The sequence below is a fragment of the Canis lupus genome, chromosome 8, assembly GCF_048164855.1.
Source record: "Canis lupus baileyi chromosome 8, mCanLup2.hap1, whole genome shotgun sequence".
In the NCBI taxonomy this organism is placed as follows: domain Eukaryota; kingdom Metazoa; phylum Chordata; class Mammalia; order Carnivora; family Canidae; genus Canis; species Canis lupus.
Genome location: NC_132845.1, coordinates 49,790,574 through 49,809,395, shown reverse-complemented (window position 1 = coordinate 49,809,395; position 18,822 = coordinate 49,790,574). Strand labels below are relative to the sequence as shown.

The following is an 18,822-nucleotide window of genomic DNA, read 5'->3' as shown; positions in this document are numbered from 1 at the left end:
CTACGCTAAACTGTGTGTGTGTACATACGTGTATGCAGGCGTTCATATGTGCATATGTGCACCTACAGGTATGTGTATGTTAGAGCAGGTGCAGTGTTTGTGTAAATGTACACATGCATCCATTATTCGTGTGCATGCATGTCGGCGTGTGTGCTCGCGTTTGCACATGTATGTGGTGTGCATGTGCGTGTGCCCTTGTGGGAGGCTGTGTGCATGTGTGTATGTGGTGTAATGAACATGTGCATTATACGTGTGTGCTATGGGAGTGCGCATGGGTGGAGATGCACATGCACACGTATGGGGCAGGAGGGCTGCTCCAGTAGCCAGACGAGGATTGCGAGGGGCCACACTGTTCCACACTTACTCAGGGGGACCTCGGGTCGCGTCACCGTCGGGAAAGGCCGGCTCTGTCCGGGGTGCAGCCCTGCACAGACTCAGGCTGGGCCCAACCCAGGGACATGTCCCTCCTGTGTTGCCAGGATAAACCTCACTGTGCCCCAGGGCCGGCTGCTGGCTGTCGTAGGTGCCGTGGGGTCAGGGAAGTCCTCCCTGCTCTCTGCCCTCCTTGGGGAGCTGTCAAAGGTGGAGGGATCTGTGAGCATCAAGGTGAGGCTGCCCCCTGCCTGTGTGCTAGAATGTTCCCCATCCTAAAAGCCCTCCGGCTCCTTCCCATTCCCCCCATTCCTGCCCCCTCCTCCAGAGCTTCACCTGCCTCCTTCTTCCCTGCTCCTCCCTGCTCCTCCTACCTCTCCAAAACCGCTCCTACCTCCATCCCTATCAGCCTTTTAATGGCTAAAGTGAGTTGCATTTTAGGGTTCCGTGGCTTACGTGCCCCAGGAGGCCTGGGTCCAGAACACGTCCGTGGTAGAGAACGTGTGCTTCAGGCAGAAGCTGGACCCGCTGTGGCTGGAGACAGTTCTGGAGGCCTGTGCCCTGTGGCCAGACGTGAGCGGCTTCCCTGCAGGGGTCCACACCAAAATTGGGGAGCAGGTGAGGGTCTCGGGGCCTTCTTGCCACAGGCAGTCATTGGAGCTGGGGGCCGTTGGCCTCCCTGGCCTGTGGGCCACGTGGTGGGAGGGACAAGACAGGGGAGCAGAGAAATGGGGCAGACACAGGGCCTGGCTCAGGGCCAAACCCAGAGGAAGAGCACAATAAATAGTGCTTAATGGGCAAATGGTTGCAAATAGAGACAAAAGCAGGGGCGTGGCAGGGACCGGGGGTGAGGGGCCCTCGGCTGCTGGGAGTCAGGAGACCTAGGCTCCCGTCCTGCCCTGCCTTTCTGGGTGACTCTGGTCAAAGAGCTTCCCCTCTCTGGGCCTCACCCAAGGGTCTGGGGCAGAGATGTCCCATAGACTGGACAGACGCACCTGGAGCTGTGGACTGGGCAGGGCTCAGCAAACTGTGACCCACGGGTCAGATCCAATCCACCGAGAGTTTTGTAAATGGGGACTTCGGGGACACAGCCATGCCCATTCATCTACCGGACAGTCCAAGGCTGCTTTTGCATGACGGGGGCAGAGGCGAGCAGTGGTCTTAGAGACTGGAGTTAAACTAGTTACCATCGGCCCCTTGCAGAACAAGTTTGCCCCCCACCCCCTAGGTGGCAGTTGAGAGTGCAAAGGTAGGAGCTGCTAATAAATGAGTGGGCTTCCTGGTGAGAAGACAGGGCCCAGGAGAGGGTCTAGAGAAGCCCCTGTGTGGGCCGAGCCCCGATGGGTGGCTGAGGAGTGTCCAGCGAGGAGGATGGGCACCTGGAAGCCAGGGGAGTGTGTTTCAGGAGGAAGGAGTGGCTGCTGCCCTCCACCTGTGTCCCACTGTCACATCCTCAAGGGAACCCGTGTGCCCCCGAAACTCACCCTCCCCACTGCCCAGAGCTCCATCCCTCCAGAGCTCAGATCCCAAACCTTGGTGTCATCCTTGATTTTCCTCTTTTCCATACACGCATACATTTGATCCATCAGCAAATCCTGTTGGGTCCACCTTCCAGGAGTGTTCTGGTATCATCCCCCATCAGTTCCCCCTCCCATGTGGCTGCCCTGCTTCTCTCTGTCCTCACACTGGATAGGCCAATGCCAGTGCAGCAGTTAAAGGGATTCTGTTCAAATGTAGGACAGAGCACATCCTTCCTCTGCTTGGAATCTTCCAAGGTCTTCCCATCGCCCTCAGAGTCAAAGCCAAAGTCCTGATAGTCAGCAACAAGGCTTCTCAAGGTCTAGCCCCACTTACCTCCCTGACCCCATCTCCTCTCTGTGATCCCCCCTTCCCTGTTTCACTCCAGCCACGTGGATCTCCATGATGTTCATTAAACACCCAGAGCACATTCCTACCTCAGGGCCTTTGCACCTGCTATTCTTTCTGCTTGTAAAGCTCTTTCCCACAGGTCCACATGCCTCATCCCTCACGTCTGTTAGGTCTCAACTCAAATGTCCCCTTAGTGGAGAGGCCTTACCTGACCACCTTTCTCCACACAGCAGCCCTGTTCATGCTGGTTCAGCAAACACACTAATGCTGCTTTATTATTCTTCAGAGCACGTAACACCTTCCCATAGGTGATGTATTTTTACTTGTTTATCTATTGATTATGTGTCTCTCACCTCACCCTCGTTAGAATGTAAGAGTGCCTTCCATGAGAGCAGGGACTGGCTCTTGTTCATTGCTGTATCCCCGGAGCCTAGAAAACAGAGTGTATCATAGCCATGGGGAAAATGTGAGTGGAATGAATTAATGAATGAATGAAAATAAGGACTGACAGGCTAGCACTGGGTTGTACAACAGAGAGATGACTGGTGTCCCTGAGGAATGAGGTATCATACGGTAGAGAAATGAGAACACGAGCCAGACTCAAGGGAGTAGTGGCTGGGAGGAGAAGAGGTAGGTGTGGAGCGTGCAGCCACCCCCTCCAGGAAGCCTGGCTGGAAAGGGGGAAGCGAGGCTGGGCAGAGGCTGAGGGGGATGCTGGCTTGACAGCAAGTGTTGGAAGCTGGGACGTGGCCCTGGGGGGACATGCAGAGTGAATTGGCCCTCACTCTGATGAGCAGGTGTTACACCCAGGCCCCTGCCCCTCCTGTGGCCACAGGGCATGAATCTGTCTGGGGGCCAGAAGCAGCGGCTGAGCCTGGCCCGGGCCGTGTACAGCAAGGCCGCTGTGTACCTGCTGGATGACCCCCTGGTGGCCCTGGATGCCCACGTTGGCCAGCGCGTCTTTAACCAGGTCATCGGGCCCGGCGGGCTGCTCCACGGAACGGTAAGTTCGGGAAAATGTGTCAAAGGCTGCAGGGCAGAGGCAGGGGAGGACCTGACCCCAGCCTGTCTCACCACCGCTCTCCTCGAGGCTCTCCTTCCTCTGTAATAGTCAGCTTTTGCTCTGCTGATGCTGAGTGACAAGCAACCCCCAATCACAGTGGCTTACAACAGCAGTTGTTCTTGCTTTTGGGTCTGGGATGAGGCTCCTCTGCCTCAGGTCACTGACCAGGTCCAGGTTCAGGTGGAGCCTGTGTGTCTTCTTATTCCAAGACACAGTTTGAAGGAGACCCTCTATTTCTCTACTGGGATGTGGAGAAAGAGGGTGAGAGTACAAGAAAGGGGGCTCTCTCCACCCTGAGCCCCAGGACACTGCCTGACACTCCCCCCCCCAACCCCTGGCTCTGGAGGACTGGTCATACACGTGAGTGTGACTCAGCCCTTCCCTGCCCAGACACGGATTCTCGTGACCCATGCGCTCCATGTTCTGCCCCAAGCTGATTGGATCGTGGTGCTGGAAGATGGAGCCATTGCAGAGATGGGTCGCTACCAGGAGCTTCTGCACAGGAAGGGGGCCCTGGTGGGTCTTCTGGATGCAGCCAGACAGCCAGGAGACAGAGGAGATGGAGGTACTAGCTAGGCTTGGCCGGTTCTCTGGGCCTGGCTCCTGCCACCCTTGGGAAGAAGGCTCCAAGGATCCCACTGGCGTGGCTGGAATGCTCTGGCCACAGCCTTCATGGTGGCCCAGGCCTGGAAGCAGACAGCTCTCTGAAGAGGCCACCTATCCCCTCAGTTAGAGCCAGTGTCACCTTCTCTGAACCAGGGACTGTGCTAAGTGCAGTGATTATTTCATTAGATCTTCACAACATGCCCACGAGGCACATGCAGTCATTGCTGCCATGTTACTGATGAGCAAACTGGGCAAAGACAATTCGATTTTCCAAGGTCACAGGATTAGAACTTGGGTATGTTCATATCTGAAGTCTATGTTCCTAACTGCTACAGAGGCTGAGCGAGATGGTCACTTGGTGGCTAGAGGCCAGAAGGCCCACGACACGCTAGGTGGGGCTTCTAATAACCAGAAAACACAGCGAGTGCTGGAAAGATGACCATGCATTGGAAGTGAAGCCACCGATGTGAGCTCCCCCACAGTGGGTGGCACCTCCCATGCATTAGCTCATTTAATCATCCCAATGACCCTGTGAGGTCGGGGCCATCTTTACCTCCATTTTACAGATGGGAAAACCAAGGGCCAGAAGTGAAGGAACTAGCCCAAGCTTACATGGCCTCTAAATGGTGGTACTGGGATTTGAACCCAAGCAGCCTGACTCCAGAGTATGTGCTTTTTCATGAGTAGGCAGGATGCTGTCCTTCACCTCCACGTTCCCCATGACACCATGACAAAGCAAGGATGTGCAGCCAGGTGCCCCCATCCCCAGGGTCTGCCTTGCCAGGAAACATCTGTTGAGCATTGGCCCACCCTGGTAAAAATCCCAAGTGTTGACTCACCATGTCACCATCCTGGAGCTTGGAGATGGAACCCGCCTGGTCTGGGTGACAGTCAGAGGGAGGTTCCCCCCTGGGGGAGGTGACTCTGAGGTTGGGTGGGAGTCACCTAGAAAAGAACATTCCAGGAACAAGGAATTGCTTGGGCAGGGCTGCTGGGGGGAACCTGGGGCAGTTTGCTGTGTACAGTGTTTGCTACTGTTTTTCTAGCCCCAAGTTCATAGCAGGTGTGCCATGATATCTGCTGAGTGAATGAATGAATGAATGAATGAGTGATTGAAGGAATAATGTTCCCAGAAGATCCCAGTGAGGATTGAGAGAAGTTGCAAGAGCCAGATGGAAGGAAACAGATGCTCAGACAAGTTAAGGCCATACGGTCAACTTTGGGTGGCAAAGCTAGCATCTGGACCCCGAGTGCTGACCCCCATCACGTGACAGGACTCTGTTGACCTTGCAGAAACAGAACTCATGACCAATGCAGAGGACCCCAGAGGCCCTGCTGGAAGCGAGCAGCCTGTAGGTGGACCCGAGAGGTGAGTCCACTGTGATGCTGAGTGCTGGGGGAGCATGGGCAGAGGCTGAGGCAGGGTGGCTGTGTCACCAACTGCCTCTCAGGCGGGTAAGGGGAGCCAAGATGATTCTGGACCCCCCCAGAGTACCTGCCATGGGGCTCAGCTGTGGGATAATTCACCAAAAACTATTGGATAATCAATTGGCTACAATGATTAAGTCCTCAAGTGGCCAGTTCATAGAATGACCAGTGTGTCCTCAAGTATGATGAATGCCTTACAGTTTGTCAGGTTGTCTCATGGCCGGGGAGGGGCAGGGCTGATTGCAAAGCAAGATCCTCACCATTGTTAATGACATGCCTGGTCCTGTCGCTCATCATGCTTTGACAGGCTTGCCACACAAAGGGCTTGAGTCTACACTCATGGGATCACTTGGCACAGGCCAGAACACATAGGTGGGGGGGGTCACCAGAAGGCCTGCTGTCCCCCTTTCTCTGGCCCCCTCTGGATAGGCCATAGCCGGACTCATTGTGGGCTGTCTGCAGCCGAGGAGCCCAGCCAACATGGTGCTCTCTCTTTTTTATGGAAAGTGATTTTGTAAAACAGAACAACAGACCACTGGGCACCAGGAAGTGTGAGCTTAAGTGACTATAGTTGGGGGACTGTTGGGGGATCTTGAGGGTCCTTGGTCCCTGGGAGCAAGTACAGGCTGGCACAATGCCTCCCCATGCCAGCTAGCCTCCCAGAGCGCTCCTGGTCACATACTGGGCAATCCCACTTGTCTTCACAGTGCATGGTAATCCTAAGTAAGATGAGAGAGAAAGACAGATAGACATGTACATAGGTGAATATATAGCTAGACAAGAGATCAATAAATGGTGGATAGATAGATGATTGATTGTAGAGACTAACCGCATTTTACAGCTGAAGAAACTGAGGCAGACAGCTAAGTCAGCCTCCTGTGGCTTCACGGTCAGCAGGTGGCAATTGGCATTTAAGATTGAGGCAGCCCACCCATCCATAGATGAAAGGAACACACAAGAAGTCCTCAACATTGAATTGTGCGACAGTGACACTCTGGCCACCTGGAATGACAAATCGGAGTGTAAACAGCACAGGCAGAATGATTGTAGCAAAGCTTAAGGCAAAACAAAAACTCTGAAAAACCAAGTTCCGAAGTTGGACACATGAAGCTCATTCAGTGACACGGCATCTGGAGAACAGGCTTGCTCGCCTCTGGGGTAGGGGACGGCACTCAGGGAGGACGGAGCACTGCTAGTTGAACGAATGAGTGAATGAATGAGTGAGTGGAGAGCGTACCTCAGGGTTCGTTGGCGACCAGTGGCCGGGAGGGCTGGGCGCACACAGCCCGTGGACAGGGACCCTGATGTGTCCTCATTTCCTCTCAATGGCAGGTCCGTGAAGTTAGTCCCTGAGAAGGACGGGACCACTTCAGAGGCCCAGACAGGGGCTCCCCTAGCTGGTCCCGAGTGGGCAGGACGGCCAGCAGGAGAGGACGGCACGCAGAATGGCAGGGTAACACCGGCTGCTCCCTCCCCTTTGCATCCAAGGCTACAGCTCCCACCACCCCCCCCCCACTGGCCCCCCAGGGCTCGAGGCCTCCCATCAGGTACGGGAGCGGAGGAGCGGAGGGACTCACTTTTATTGAACACCTGCTGCATGCCAAGCAAGACTCGAGGTGCTTCATATTTCTTAATGCTCACAACCCCCCTAAAATTAGACGGCGATAGCTCCATTTTAGGGATGAAGAAACTGAGGTCTGGAAATGTTTGTCTGTGTTCTCATAGCTAGCACGGGACCACCCGGGGACTCAAATCCAGGAGAGCCAGAATCTGCAGCTTGTACTATTTCTTTTCTTCTGTGCTGCTTTGTCCACCCATCCACCCACCTACCTACTCACTCATTCCTGTTGCTCTACCTTTCCTCCCATTCACCACTCACCCCCTCCCTCCTTCTCACCCATCCATCTACCTACCCATCTACCTGCTCATCTATTCATCTCACTCAACCCCCCACCCATTCACTCATCCAGCCATCCACTTACTATCATCTACCCATCCACCCACTTATCCATGCAGTACCCATCTTCCATCTATCTAGCCATCTACCTACTCTCCATCCATCCATCCATCCATCCACCCACCCATCTACCCATGCACCCACTTATCCACCCACCTACCCATCTATCCACCTTGTACCCACTTATCCATCCATCCACCCTCCTATCCATATACTCATCTTCCATCTATCTACCCATTCATCCACTTGCCCATCCTTCCATCAACTCACCTATGCACCCACTCAACTACAGACTTACTCATTTATTCTCCCATTCACCCATCTACCCATTTATTCACCCACTCGCCCAATCACCCATTATCCCACCCGACCATCCACTCACTTATCCACCCAGAAAACATTTACAGAACTCCCACGGCCAGGAAATGTCTATGCTGTGGTGGAGATTGCACACTAGTGAAGGGAGACAAGCAGCAAACAATGAGACTACCAAGCAAAGTGATAAATGATAAATGCTATAAAAAATAAAGAAGGGCAATGAGATGGGGACCAGCCAACGGAGGGTCAGGAGCCTACTTGGGTTGAGATGCTCTGAGGAGTGACACTTAGCTGAGCCCTAAAGCAAGAGACCAGCCTCAGATAGAGCAGGGGGAGAGCATTACAGGCAGAGGGAACAACAGGTGCAAGGGCTCTGAGGTGAGAAAGAGCTTAGGGTGCCAGAGGAAAAAGGGGATCCCAGAAGACCAGCAGACAGTGAGTAGGAGGTAAGGTCAGAGACATAGACTAGAGGTTTGGTATTTCTTCTGAGAGCAAGAGAAAGCCATGAGCAGGTCAGCAACAGCAAGATGGGGTCAGGATGATGTTTCCAGAAGTTTGCTCTGGCTGTGGCCACATGAAGAACTTCAGATTCATGGGAGCTGGACCTAAAGCAAGCATCTTAACCTCTTCATGCCTCAGTTTCCTTATCTGTCAGGTGGGAATTCTGATGGGGGCAGAGACACGTGCCGGTCCCGCAGGATGTGTTCAGTAAATTACTCCCAAGCCAGAAAGTGCCACAGCCTGTCACCTTCTCGGCTGACAGGCCCTCTGAGGGTTCTGCAGAGGAAGAGGGCCTGGAGGCCGGTGGGGCTGAGGGAGAGACGTACTCCAGGTGGGAGGCCCAGAGGAGGGACCCGTAAGGTCTGCATCGTGTTCCATGTGCCCCGCCGATGTGTTTTGAGAGCCTCACCTGGTCTTTCCCCGCCTCACCTCCCTCTGCCCCCACCACCCCCACCTGCACTACAGGTGAAGGCCACCATGTACCTGAGCTACTTCCAGGCTGTGGGTGTTCCCCTCTGTGTCTACGCTCTCTTCCTCTTCCTCTGCCAGCAAGTGGCCTCCTTTTGTCACGGTTACTGGCTGAGCCTGTGGGCGGACGATCCCACCGTGGACGGGCGGCAGACGCAGGCAGCTTTGCGGGGCTCGATCTTCGGGATCCTGGGCTGCCTTCAAGGTACCCCTCACCCTCCATCCTCCCAGCCTCCCTCCGAGTGCTCAGGGCTCCCTGGCCTGCCCGTCCCTGGCTTACCCTGCCCTTCATGACCGTCTGTGCCAACCTCCTGGGCTCAAATGCATCCTTCAGATAAAGCTTGGGGGTGGGGGTGGGGACATGGCCCATCCCTCCCCTCCTGGGCCCCCCAGAGTCTCTGCCAGACTCATCAGCAAATGCAGAATCCTGGCCCCCAGATGTTGGGGACAGCTGAGGACTGGGGTGAGGACAGGCCAACTGCAGTGTTTGGATTGGCCAGGGGTCCAATCTGCCCGGCCCCAGAGACAGGGAGCAAGCTGGCGGCATCCCAGTCCGTAGATCAGACGGGGAGGAAGTGGGCATGTGAGTTCCCTAGGACTGACACAAATGGCCACACACCTGGGAGCTCAGAACAACAGAAACTTAACTCCCACAGCCCTGAAGCCAGAAGCCCCCAAACCAAGCTCTCAGCAGGACTGGTTCTTCTCAGAGGCTCTGGGGGAGCAACGCTCCCATGCCTCTCTCCTAGCTTCTGCTGGGGGCCAGCAATCCTTGGCTTGTTGTGTCTTTGCCTGTCTTCACACCACCTCCTCTGTGTCTCTGGATGTCTTCTCGTAAGGACACTAGTCATTGGATTTAGAAGCCACCCTATATCCAAGGTGGTATCATCTCAAGCTCTTTCACTGAAAACCTCTCCAAAGATCCCATTTCCAAATAAGTTCACATCCTGAGGTTCCTGGTGGACATATATTTGGAGGGTGGGAGGCATAATATTCAACCTGCTGGGGGGGGGTTCCATTGAGGGATTATCAGGAGGGTCAAATCATAAGTTGTCTACCATGGGGGGTTGGGAGGTGGTCTCAGCTCTCATGCTCTGATACCTCTCTCTCCCCAGCCGTTGGGCTGTTTGCCTCCATGGCCATGGTGCTCCTAGGGGGGATCCGGGCATCCAGCCTGCTTTTCCAGAGACTTCTGTGGGATGTGATGCGGTCTCCCATCGGCTTCTTTGAGCGGACCCCCATCGGGAACCTACTGAATCGCTTCTCCAAAGAGACAGACATAGTTGATGTGGACATCCCAGACAAACTCCGGTCCTTGCTGATTTATGTCTTTGGACTCCTGGAGGTCAGCCTGGTGGTGACAGTGACCACCCCTCTGGCTATGATGGCCATCCTGCCACTGCTGGTCTTCTATGCTGGGTTTCAGGTAGGGAGAGATTGAGGAGGTTCCGGGGCTCAGCTCAGGTCACCTCATCCAGTCCCCTGTCTCGGGGCAGCATTCTGTGTAGGAGGTTCTGCACAATGGGCATCCAGGGGCCGTCCCTAGAAGAATCCCAGAGGCAGAGACACCACAATTTATTTCCAACACCCTATACTCGTCTGTCTCCCAATGGTCCACGTCAAAGTTCTTAATAGCTAAGATTTTGTCCTGTGGCTGCTGCTGAAATCAGCTTCATCTTTTCCAGTTATCTGGACACCACGAAGCCACTGCAAGGTCTCAGAGACTGCAGCATTAAGTTTGACTCTTCCAGTTGCCAGAGAAATTGTTTCTTTAGCTTTATTTTTATTTTTTTCAAGATTTTATTTATTTATTCATGAGAGACACAGAGAGGCAGAGACACAGGCAGAGGGAGAAGCAGGCTCCCTGCAGGGGGCCCAGTGCGGGACTCGATCCTGGGACTGGGATCACGCCCTAAGCCAAAGGCCGACCCTCATCCGCTGAGCCACCCAGGCATCCCATTTCATTAGCTTTAAACAAAAGGATAGAATTTAATGACTGACACCCCTAAAGTGCAGGGTGGGCCAGTTGTCACCAGGATGCTGTATAGTCTCTCCATGTCTTTGCTCAATGGGGCTCAAAGTGTGGTCTCAGAACAGCAGCATCAGTACCAGCCGGGAGCTAGTTAGAAAGGCATGTTCTCGGGCCCCATCCAAGACTTACAGACTCAGCTATTGTGGAAATGGAGCCCAGAAATCTGGGTTTTAACAAACCCCTCAGGTAACCCTGGTGCACGCTAATGTTTAAGAACCGCTGGCTTTAGTCTACTTGGCCTGATTTTGCACACACTCTCTTTCCGTGCTCCTGGCAACCCTGTGCTCCCAGCATCCCCCTCAGCAACACCAGCACAAAGTAACCTGTTCTCCAGCTCGGCATTCGTATGTCAGACCCAGGAAAGATTAGAGTTGCCTACTTCGGGGCATGTGTTTATCCCTGGGCTAATCAGAGCGACCAAAGGGATGGCTACCCCAACCAGCTAGGCTGTGTCATGCCACCACCTCCACCATCTGGTCCCATGGTTGAACTCCACTCCCCAAGCCCCACCCCAGGAAATCAGAAATAGAGTAGAAAGAACCATGGTAGCCAGACAAAAACCACAACCACCACTATCTTCTCTGTGTCTTCTTGACTTGGGGAGGGACAGCTTTAGGGTAGGGCAAAGGTGGGTTTGAATCCAGGCCCTGCCACTTACTTGCCATAGAGACCTGAACCAGCCACTTTATCTCTCTGGGCCTCAGGTGTTCTCATCTGTAAACCGTGAAGCCCACTAACGCCCAGCTCATGTTAATAAATACTGTTTGTAAAGAGCCTAGCACACAGCCTGGGTGTTCAGCAAATGCACACCCTCTCTGGCTGCGCACACACTGCAACCCCAAACCAAATAACACCTCATATTATTTGTGGATTGTTATGTTCCCAGAGCCTGCCATGGAAGCTTGACTTATGTGAATGAATTCTGCTTGGCCAACTGTCTTCTTTGTCCTTTATGGTCTTGTTCCCCTACTGACTGGCCCTGAGTGAAGCAGTTGGCCTAAGACCTGGGAATGAGACAGCCTAGTTGCATGGATGGAGTGATTTCTCAATCCTGGCTGTACATTAGAATCACCCAGAAGTTTTTTTTTTAATACCAAGGCCAAGGGAACCCCACCAGATTTAATAGTTCTGGAATGGGGCACTGGATGGTTTTTGAGCTTCCTAGGTGATCTTAAAAAGAACCACGTAACTCTGATTCTGTAAGGAGATGGGAGCCCAGAGAGGGAAAGCGACTAGCCCAAGGTCATACAGCAAGCTGAAACTCTGTACTTGAGGCTCCCCTGTGCTCCTCAAACTACCTGTCTCAATCTGTGACTTCTCCCGTCCTCACCTGTTCTCGCTTCAGAGCCTATATGTGGCCAGCATATGCCAGCTCCGACGCCTGGAGTCAGCCAGGCACTCGTTCGTGTGCTCCCACGTGGCCGAGACGTTCCAGGGCAGCGTAGTGGTCAGAGCCTTCCAGGCCCAGTGCCGTTTTGTGGCTCAGAATGACACACACGTGGATGAAAGCCAGAGAGTCAATTTCCCACGGCTGGTGGCTGACAGGTACGAAGAGCCTTGGGGCAGAGAAGGCCCTGTACTACAAACACATCTGTGTCCCCAGAGAGTGAGACCCAGTGTCCTACTGTGCAGCCAGAGAGATCATGTGGCCTGCCCAAGGTCACATAGTCAGGGATAAAACCAAGGCTACGTACCATGTGGGTGCATTTGGGAGCATGGCCTGAGGAGTCCACAGCCGCAGAGGGGCAGCAGGTACAGGGGGCAGCCGAAGGGAAGAAGCCGCTGTTGCCTTGGTGACAGAGCAGCTACATAAGCATCCCCAGCCTCCTTTCAGTAACAAAGTGTCTGAGCACAGACAGACATGGGCTCAAATCCCAGCTCTGCAACTTCCTAGCTGGGCCATCCCAGGCAGGTTATGTACCTCTCTGAGCCTCCTTTGTCAAAGGGGGACGGCATTCACGGGGTGGCTCTCAGGATCCAATATGTGCACTCAGCTGGTGCTTGTAACATGCTTACCGCATGTCCAGCCCGGTTCTGAGCGCTCTACATGGATGTATTCACTTAGTCCTATGAATAACCCACGAGGCAGAGGCTGTTCTGGAGAGGGTAGACCTCAGGCATAGAGATTAAGGGACTTGTTCAGGGCCGCACAGCAAACACGTGGTGGAGTCAGGCTTCACATCCAGGCACCCTGGTGCCACAGTGTGGAGAGGGCAAGCACACAGTAAGAACTCAATAAATGTGAATTCCTTTCTCCTTTATGCCCTGGGTCCCTGGCCAGCTGTGACTCTCAGGCCCTGGGGCTGTGGGCAGTGTCTCAATCCCGTATGCCTTCTGGATGACCTATTCCACCTCTTCCTGGGGTAAACCGAGGGAGGAAAGACCTCACGGACATCTAGAATGCACCTACTATGTGGAGGGCCCAGGGATTTCTGTGCCACATGTGGCATATCTCATTTAATCCTCTCAAGTGTAAGGAGCCAGGTGTCATCTCATTCCACAGATGGTTCCACTGGGATTTGAGGAAACAAAGGGACTGTCTCAAGGTCAGCCGTCTAGGAAGCGGCTTCTTTATTCATTTGTTGGCCACTTTGCTGAAAACCCATGACCTGCTGGGGAAGGTTTGTGTTTCCTGGTCAGAGCACCGTGGCTTCAAAGACCTATGTGTGTGGACTTAGGCAACTACCTACTTCTGAGCCTTAGTGTCCTCACCTGTCAAACAGGACAGCAATATTCCACTTTGTGGGATTCTTTGGGGAACTAGATAATATATTGTAGGAAAGCCCAGAGCTCTCTGAAGTCAGGGATTTTAATACCGGGTCATTCTGTGTCCCCAGCATCTCCAGCGTGCACGGCACACAGTAGATGCTCAATACATGTGTGTTGAATGAATGTATAGTAGAGTAGGAATCCAGGAGAAGGGGGTGCATATTTATTCATCCACTTAATGTATTATTCAGTGAGCACCTACTATGTGCTGGGTCCTATGCTAGGTCCTGAGGACAGAGTTGTGAACAAGACAAAGCCACTGCCCTCTCGGAGTTCACAGTCAAGGACTGATTAAATAGTTTTGTTATAAAGAGTGGTAACTGTTATGAAATCATCAGTGACCTGTTTGAGAGAAAGGGAGGAGCAGTCCAGGATGGCTTTTGCAAGAGGCGGCATTTGAGCTGACTTGCACATAAAGATGAGATGGAAGCTGGGTTCAGGCAGAGGGAACACAAGGGATATGGCCAGGCATATCCCAGCGACAGAAAAGTGGAACCAGGGCAAAACTTTACTTGAACACCTACTGTGTGCCAGGCTCTGAACTGGGCACAGGTGAGACAGGAAAGCATCAACTTCCCCCACCCACTGAGCTTGAGTGGGGCCTGGGGTGTGGAGGGGACCATTGCTGAGGCCCCTGGGGGACTCGTGGTGGCACGATGGCCAGTCCTTGTGCAGGGAGGGCCCCCGCTGACCCTGCTCTCACCTGCCTCCCCTCGCAGGTGGCTGGCTGCCAACCTGGAGCTGCTGGGGAACATGCTGGTGCTGGCGGCCGCCATGTGTGCTGTGCTGAGCAAGGCCCACCTTAGCGCCGGCCTCGTGGGCTTCTCGGTCTCTGCTGCCCTGCAGGTACTCCCAACACCCGGGACTGACACACCCCTGCCAGTGGGGCCTTCAAGGACCCAGGGCCAGACAACTGACCAGTGAGGAAAACATAGCTCTACAGAAGCTTAGCTGGGGTGACCTTCCTGGACCTTGGGCTAGAGTCTTCCCTCCCAGAGCCTCAGTGTGCTCACCTGAAAAATGGGTCAGTAATCTCTTCACACATTGTAAAGACTAGTTGAGAGAAGGCATATAGAGTACATTTCCAGGGCATTGCTAAGTTTTATTGACTATTAATTAATTATATTCAATTAATATTAAATTAATCAATTATAACTACTAATAGTTAATTAACCCTTAACTATTAATTATAACTATTAATATTATAATTTTTATTAACTATTAATATTATAACTTAACATATTAATATATAGTTGATATTAACTAATTAATATTATATAACTATATTATACTATTATATTTATATTAATATTTATGTATGCCATATTTTATAATATTAATATATTATTTATAATATTAATAACTAAAAATATACTATCAGATCCTATCTATGAAGGAAAAACATATATATATACATATATATGTGTGTATATATATAGCATTCTTTATGAATGAAGCATTGTTCTAACAGCTTGACAAATATTAACTCATTTAACCCTGCGCACAACCCATCAGGGATACTGTTATTATCCTCATTTTACAATGAGGCAAAATGATGAGAAATCAAGGCATAGAAACCTCTCAGGATGGAAGTCAGCGGGCCTGGGTCCTGCGGTGTGTCCGTGGGAGGGCCACGTGCCCTCTCTGGTCCTGTCTCCCCACCTGCATCAAGACGGGTCAGACAAGCTGCTTCTGCTCCGCATAGTCCAGTTCTACGGAAGGGAGAGAGGAGGGGTCCTGGCAGCGGCAGCCACATCCCATCCCCCTGTCTGCCCAGGTCCTGCCTCCCGCCCCCCACCTCGGGGCTGCCGCGGGCCTGCAGGGGGACCTTGCGGAAGCCAGCCCGAGGTGTCTTCTCCCACCAGGTGACCCAGACACTGCAGTGGGCTGTTCGCAGCTGGACAGACCTGGCGAGCAGCGTCGTGTCGGTGGAGCGGATGAAGGACTATGTCCAGACGCCCAAGGAGGTGATGGGTGGGGACGCGCAGGGATGCAGGTGTGGACGCGGGCGCTAGAGCCCCTGTCCCCGTGGGCTGGTGTCACAGCCAGCGTGGCGGTAATGGTTAAGAAGCCAGGACAGATCCTGGTTCCTTTGCTTCTTCACTTGGGCAAAGCAGGTCATTCTTCTGAGTGACTGGGGACCATGGGTAACAGCAGCACAACAGTGACATTACAGACGCATCACAGCGAGGTGACAGTGACAGAAGGGCGACAAGGCAAGGCTGACTGCGCTGGTGTCCCGGGGGGCACCCTGGAGACACTCCACACACGTGCACTGGTGGAGGGCCCGTGCCAGGTCACAGGAACAGCCAGTGGCAGCTCATGACACCCCCTGTGGAACCTTGCCCTCTTCACGGAGACAAGAGGGGCCTGTCTCCCCCTTCTAGAGGAAGACGGGATATTCTGTGAGCCTCGATAGTGGCTAAGAAGAGGAATACGGAGTAGTCAATACTTCTAGAATCCTGGATGTTGTTTGTAGCTCTGCTGTGTTCCATGCCCCCTCCAGCCCTGCCACAGCCGTAAACAAGCCCATTTTCCAGAAGGGAGAGAGGCTCCTCTGACCCCATGTTCCCTCCTGCCCCAGGCGCCTTGGAGGCTGCCCGCCTGCACAGCCCGGTCCCCCTGGCCTCACGGGGGGCAGGTGGAGTTCCGGGACTTCGGACTGAGACACCACCCCGAGCTCCCGCTGGCAGTCCGGGGCGTGTCCTTCAAGATCCACGCTGGAGAGAAGGTGGGCAGCCGCACCCCTCCCCACGGAGCCCCGGCCCCGGGCGGAGCCCAGGCCCTGAGCACCCGCTGCCTCCTGCACCCCCTCATCCGCACACCCACCCCACCCTGCCTGAACCTGCAGTCTTCCCCACACCTGCCGTCATCTTGGTGAAACGCACCCCCCCCCCGGTGCTCCCAGATGAGGAGGCAGCTCCCCGACCCCCTTCTTTCTTTTCACCTCTGACCGTAGCCGAATACCTGCTCGTGCCGGGGCCGAGCGCCCAGGGCTCCACGTACCTTCTCCGGTTTGTGTGGCCTCAGTTCCCGGCTTTGCCACGGCTAACCTTGGGCAAGTCGCTTCATGCCTTGATCTCAGTTTTTCCATCTGTAAGATGGGAACCATAATGTCAGCCCCACAGAGCAGTTGTGAAGTTCACCCGACTTATACCCACACACTGCCTGGCACGGTGCCTGGCACGTGGCAAGCGCTGCAAGATGTTTGCTAGTGCTTCTATTATTATCCTTTGCAGCCTTACCCTGACGACAATCCTATGAAGAAGTACCAGTTTTACCCCATTTTACAGAGGCTTAGTCCGTTTGACTCCCCACCCAGGTGCACATCCTCCCTGCCTCCTCCTGGACTGCCCCAGGCCCCCCGCTGAGCCCCCAGCCTCCCCGTTCACCACCTCCAGTCTGTTTTCCTATGATCTTGATTTGGCCATGTCGTTCCCCTGCTTGAGACCTTCCACCTGCTGCCAGCTTCCCTCAGAGTAAAGGCCAGACTCCTGAGCTTGGCATTCAAGGCTGCGCCCAACTCTCCATGCATTTCCCTGCCCGGGCTTCTTAGCCAACCCTGTGCAACAGCTGCCTCACTGAGCCAGGTGGGCACATGGTGCTGCCCTTGGGGACTTTACGCCCTGGCACTTGGTGTGGTTTACCTGGACTCTTCGCCCTTCCTAAACTCCTCCTCACCCTGCAAGATTCCACTCAAGAATCCCCTCCACCCCGAAGCCTTCTCTAATTACCCCGTTACTGCCTCTGCCAGGCAGCTTCAGGTCCAGACTCTGATTATAGAGGGGATTTATTCGTCTCGCCATATTCCAATTAGGGTTGCTCAGTTGCACTATTTCCAAGACCAGCCAGGGAGCCCTGTGGAGCCAGGGCCCCTTAATATCTATATTCCTGGAGGCTAGGAAATGCCTGTCACACAATGGGTGGCACGTTTCATTGACTTCTTGAACAAATCATGTTGAACCTCTGCTGAGTGTCGGACATTGAGAATGCAACAGTAAACACTGAGGAGGGTTGTGGGCGGGGGGCGGATACAGCAATGGGCAGATGGATGGAAGGATGAGATATGGATGGGCTGGGAAGGGAGATGGATGGATGGAGGGGAAGAAAGGACAGGAAATGACTGGAAGGATAGGAGGATGGATGGAAGGATGGGACATAATTCGGTTGAGACGGGGAGAGAAGGAAGGAGTAATGGAAGAGCAGGGTATAGCTTCAAGGCTGGGGGAATGGGGAGCAAGGTGGGAGAGGTGGGAGGAAGACAGTGATGTGCAGAAAGAAGGGATGAATATATGGGAAGGTAGACAGATGACAGGACAGTGGGTGCTCAAAGGATGATGGGTAGATGGATGGATCTTGGATGCAGGCATCTCCTTGCCCAGATGCCCAGGGCCCCTCCAGCCTGTGGCCTGCTTTCCTCTGGCCAGGCCTGCTCAGAATGAGCCTTGCCCCCCCCCCCATAGGTGGGCATCGTTGGCAGGACGGGGGCCGGGAAGTCCTCCCTGGCCGGGGGCCTCCTGCGGCTTCTGGAGGCGGCCGAGGGGGGGATTTGGATCGACGGGGTCCCCATCGCACACGTGGGGCTGCACACGCTGCGCTCCAGAATCACCATCATCCCCCAGGTGAGGTCTGGGGAATAGGGTGGGCCGAGGTGAGAGGCCCGGCTGGGCCCGGCTCTGACCTGCTGCCCCTTCCGACCAGGACCCCACGCTGTTCCCCGGCTCTCTGCGGATGAACCTCGACATGCTGGACGAGCACACGGATGAAGCCATCTGGGAAGCCTTGGAGATGGTGCAGCTCAGACCCTTGGTGGCCAGCCTGCCCGGGCAGCTGCAGTATGAGTGCACCGACCAAGGTTCCGACCTGAGGTAGGCTTGCCCCACCACGACCAGGACCTGGGAGAAGCCAGGGCTCCCCAGCGCCATCCCCAGGATAGTAGACCCTGGAATGCCCCCCACCATAGGACTACCAGCCCCATTCCGTGAACACTGCCAGTACGAATCCTGTCCCTTATCCGCAATTCAAACCCCAACACAGTCTCTGAATACCCAGTTTCTTTTTCCTAAGTTCAGTCCCTAAATTTATTTGGGTGACAAGACCCAACCTTTACTGACAGAAGGCTACTTCCAGTCTTCCTTTATCCCACTCAGCACTTATTTTGCTCCAAAGGCATTGTGTTTGATATTGGGTGCTAACCCCATGCTCACTGGGTATCGAGTAACATATGGCATGACTTTTTTTTTTTTTTAAGAGAGAGAGAGAGGGTGAGTAGAGGCAGGAGGGGCAGAGGGAGAGGGAGAGAGAGAATCTTAAGCAGACTCCATGCCCAGCATGAAGCCCGACTCAGGCTTGACCTCAGGACCCTGAGATCATGACCTGAGCTGAAATCAAGAGTCAGGTGCTTAAACCACTGAGCCACCCAGGGGGCCCTGGCATATG

General features: G+C 53.9%; 1 protein-coding gene across 4 annotated transcripts in view; it reads left to right on the top strand.

The window, feature by feature from the left end:
• The window catches only part of ABCC6 (ATP binding cassette subfamily C member 6), a 48,877-nt gene that overhangs the window by 27,478 nt on the left and 2,577 nt on the right, over window positions 1-18,822 (top strand). For 3 of the 4 annotated variants that reach the window (XM_072835905.1, XM_072835907.1, XM_072835906.1), the window contains exons 16-29: window positions 480-606; window positions 814-990; window positions 3,077-3,244; window positions 3,695-3,869; window positions 5,204-5,279; window positions 6,671-6,791; window positions 8,580-8,787; window positions 9,698-10,008; window positions 11,960-12,159; window positions 14,103-14,229; window positions 15,249-15,350; window positions 15,968-16,114; window positions 17,847-18,005; window positions 18,085-18,251. In XM_072835905.1, coding sequence (XP_072692006.1) covers window positions 480-606; window positions 814-990; window positions 3,077-3,244; window positions 3,695-3,869; window positions 5,204-5,279; window positions 6,671-6,791; window positions 8,580-8,787; window positions 9,698-10,008; window positions 11,960-12,159; window positions 14,103-14,229; window positions 15,249-15,350; window positions 15,968-16,114; window positions 17,847-18,005; window positions 18,085-18,251 — 2,265 coding nt within the window. The remainder of the gene's footprint in view (window positions 1-479; window positions 607-813; window positions 991-3,076; window positions 3,245-3,694; window positions 3,870-5,203; window positions 5,280-6,670; window positions 6,792-8,579; window positions 8,788-9,697; window positions 10,009-11,959; window positions 12,160-14,102; window positions 14,230-15,248; window positions 15,351-15,967; window positions 16,115-17,846; window positions 18,006-18,084; window positions 18,252-18,822) is intronic. The other variant, XM_072835908.1, reaches the window with a different exon arrangement.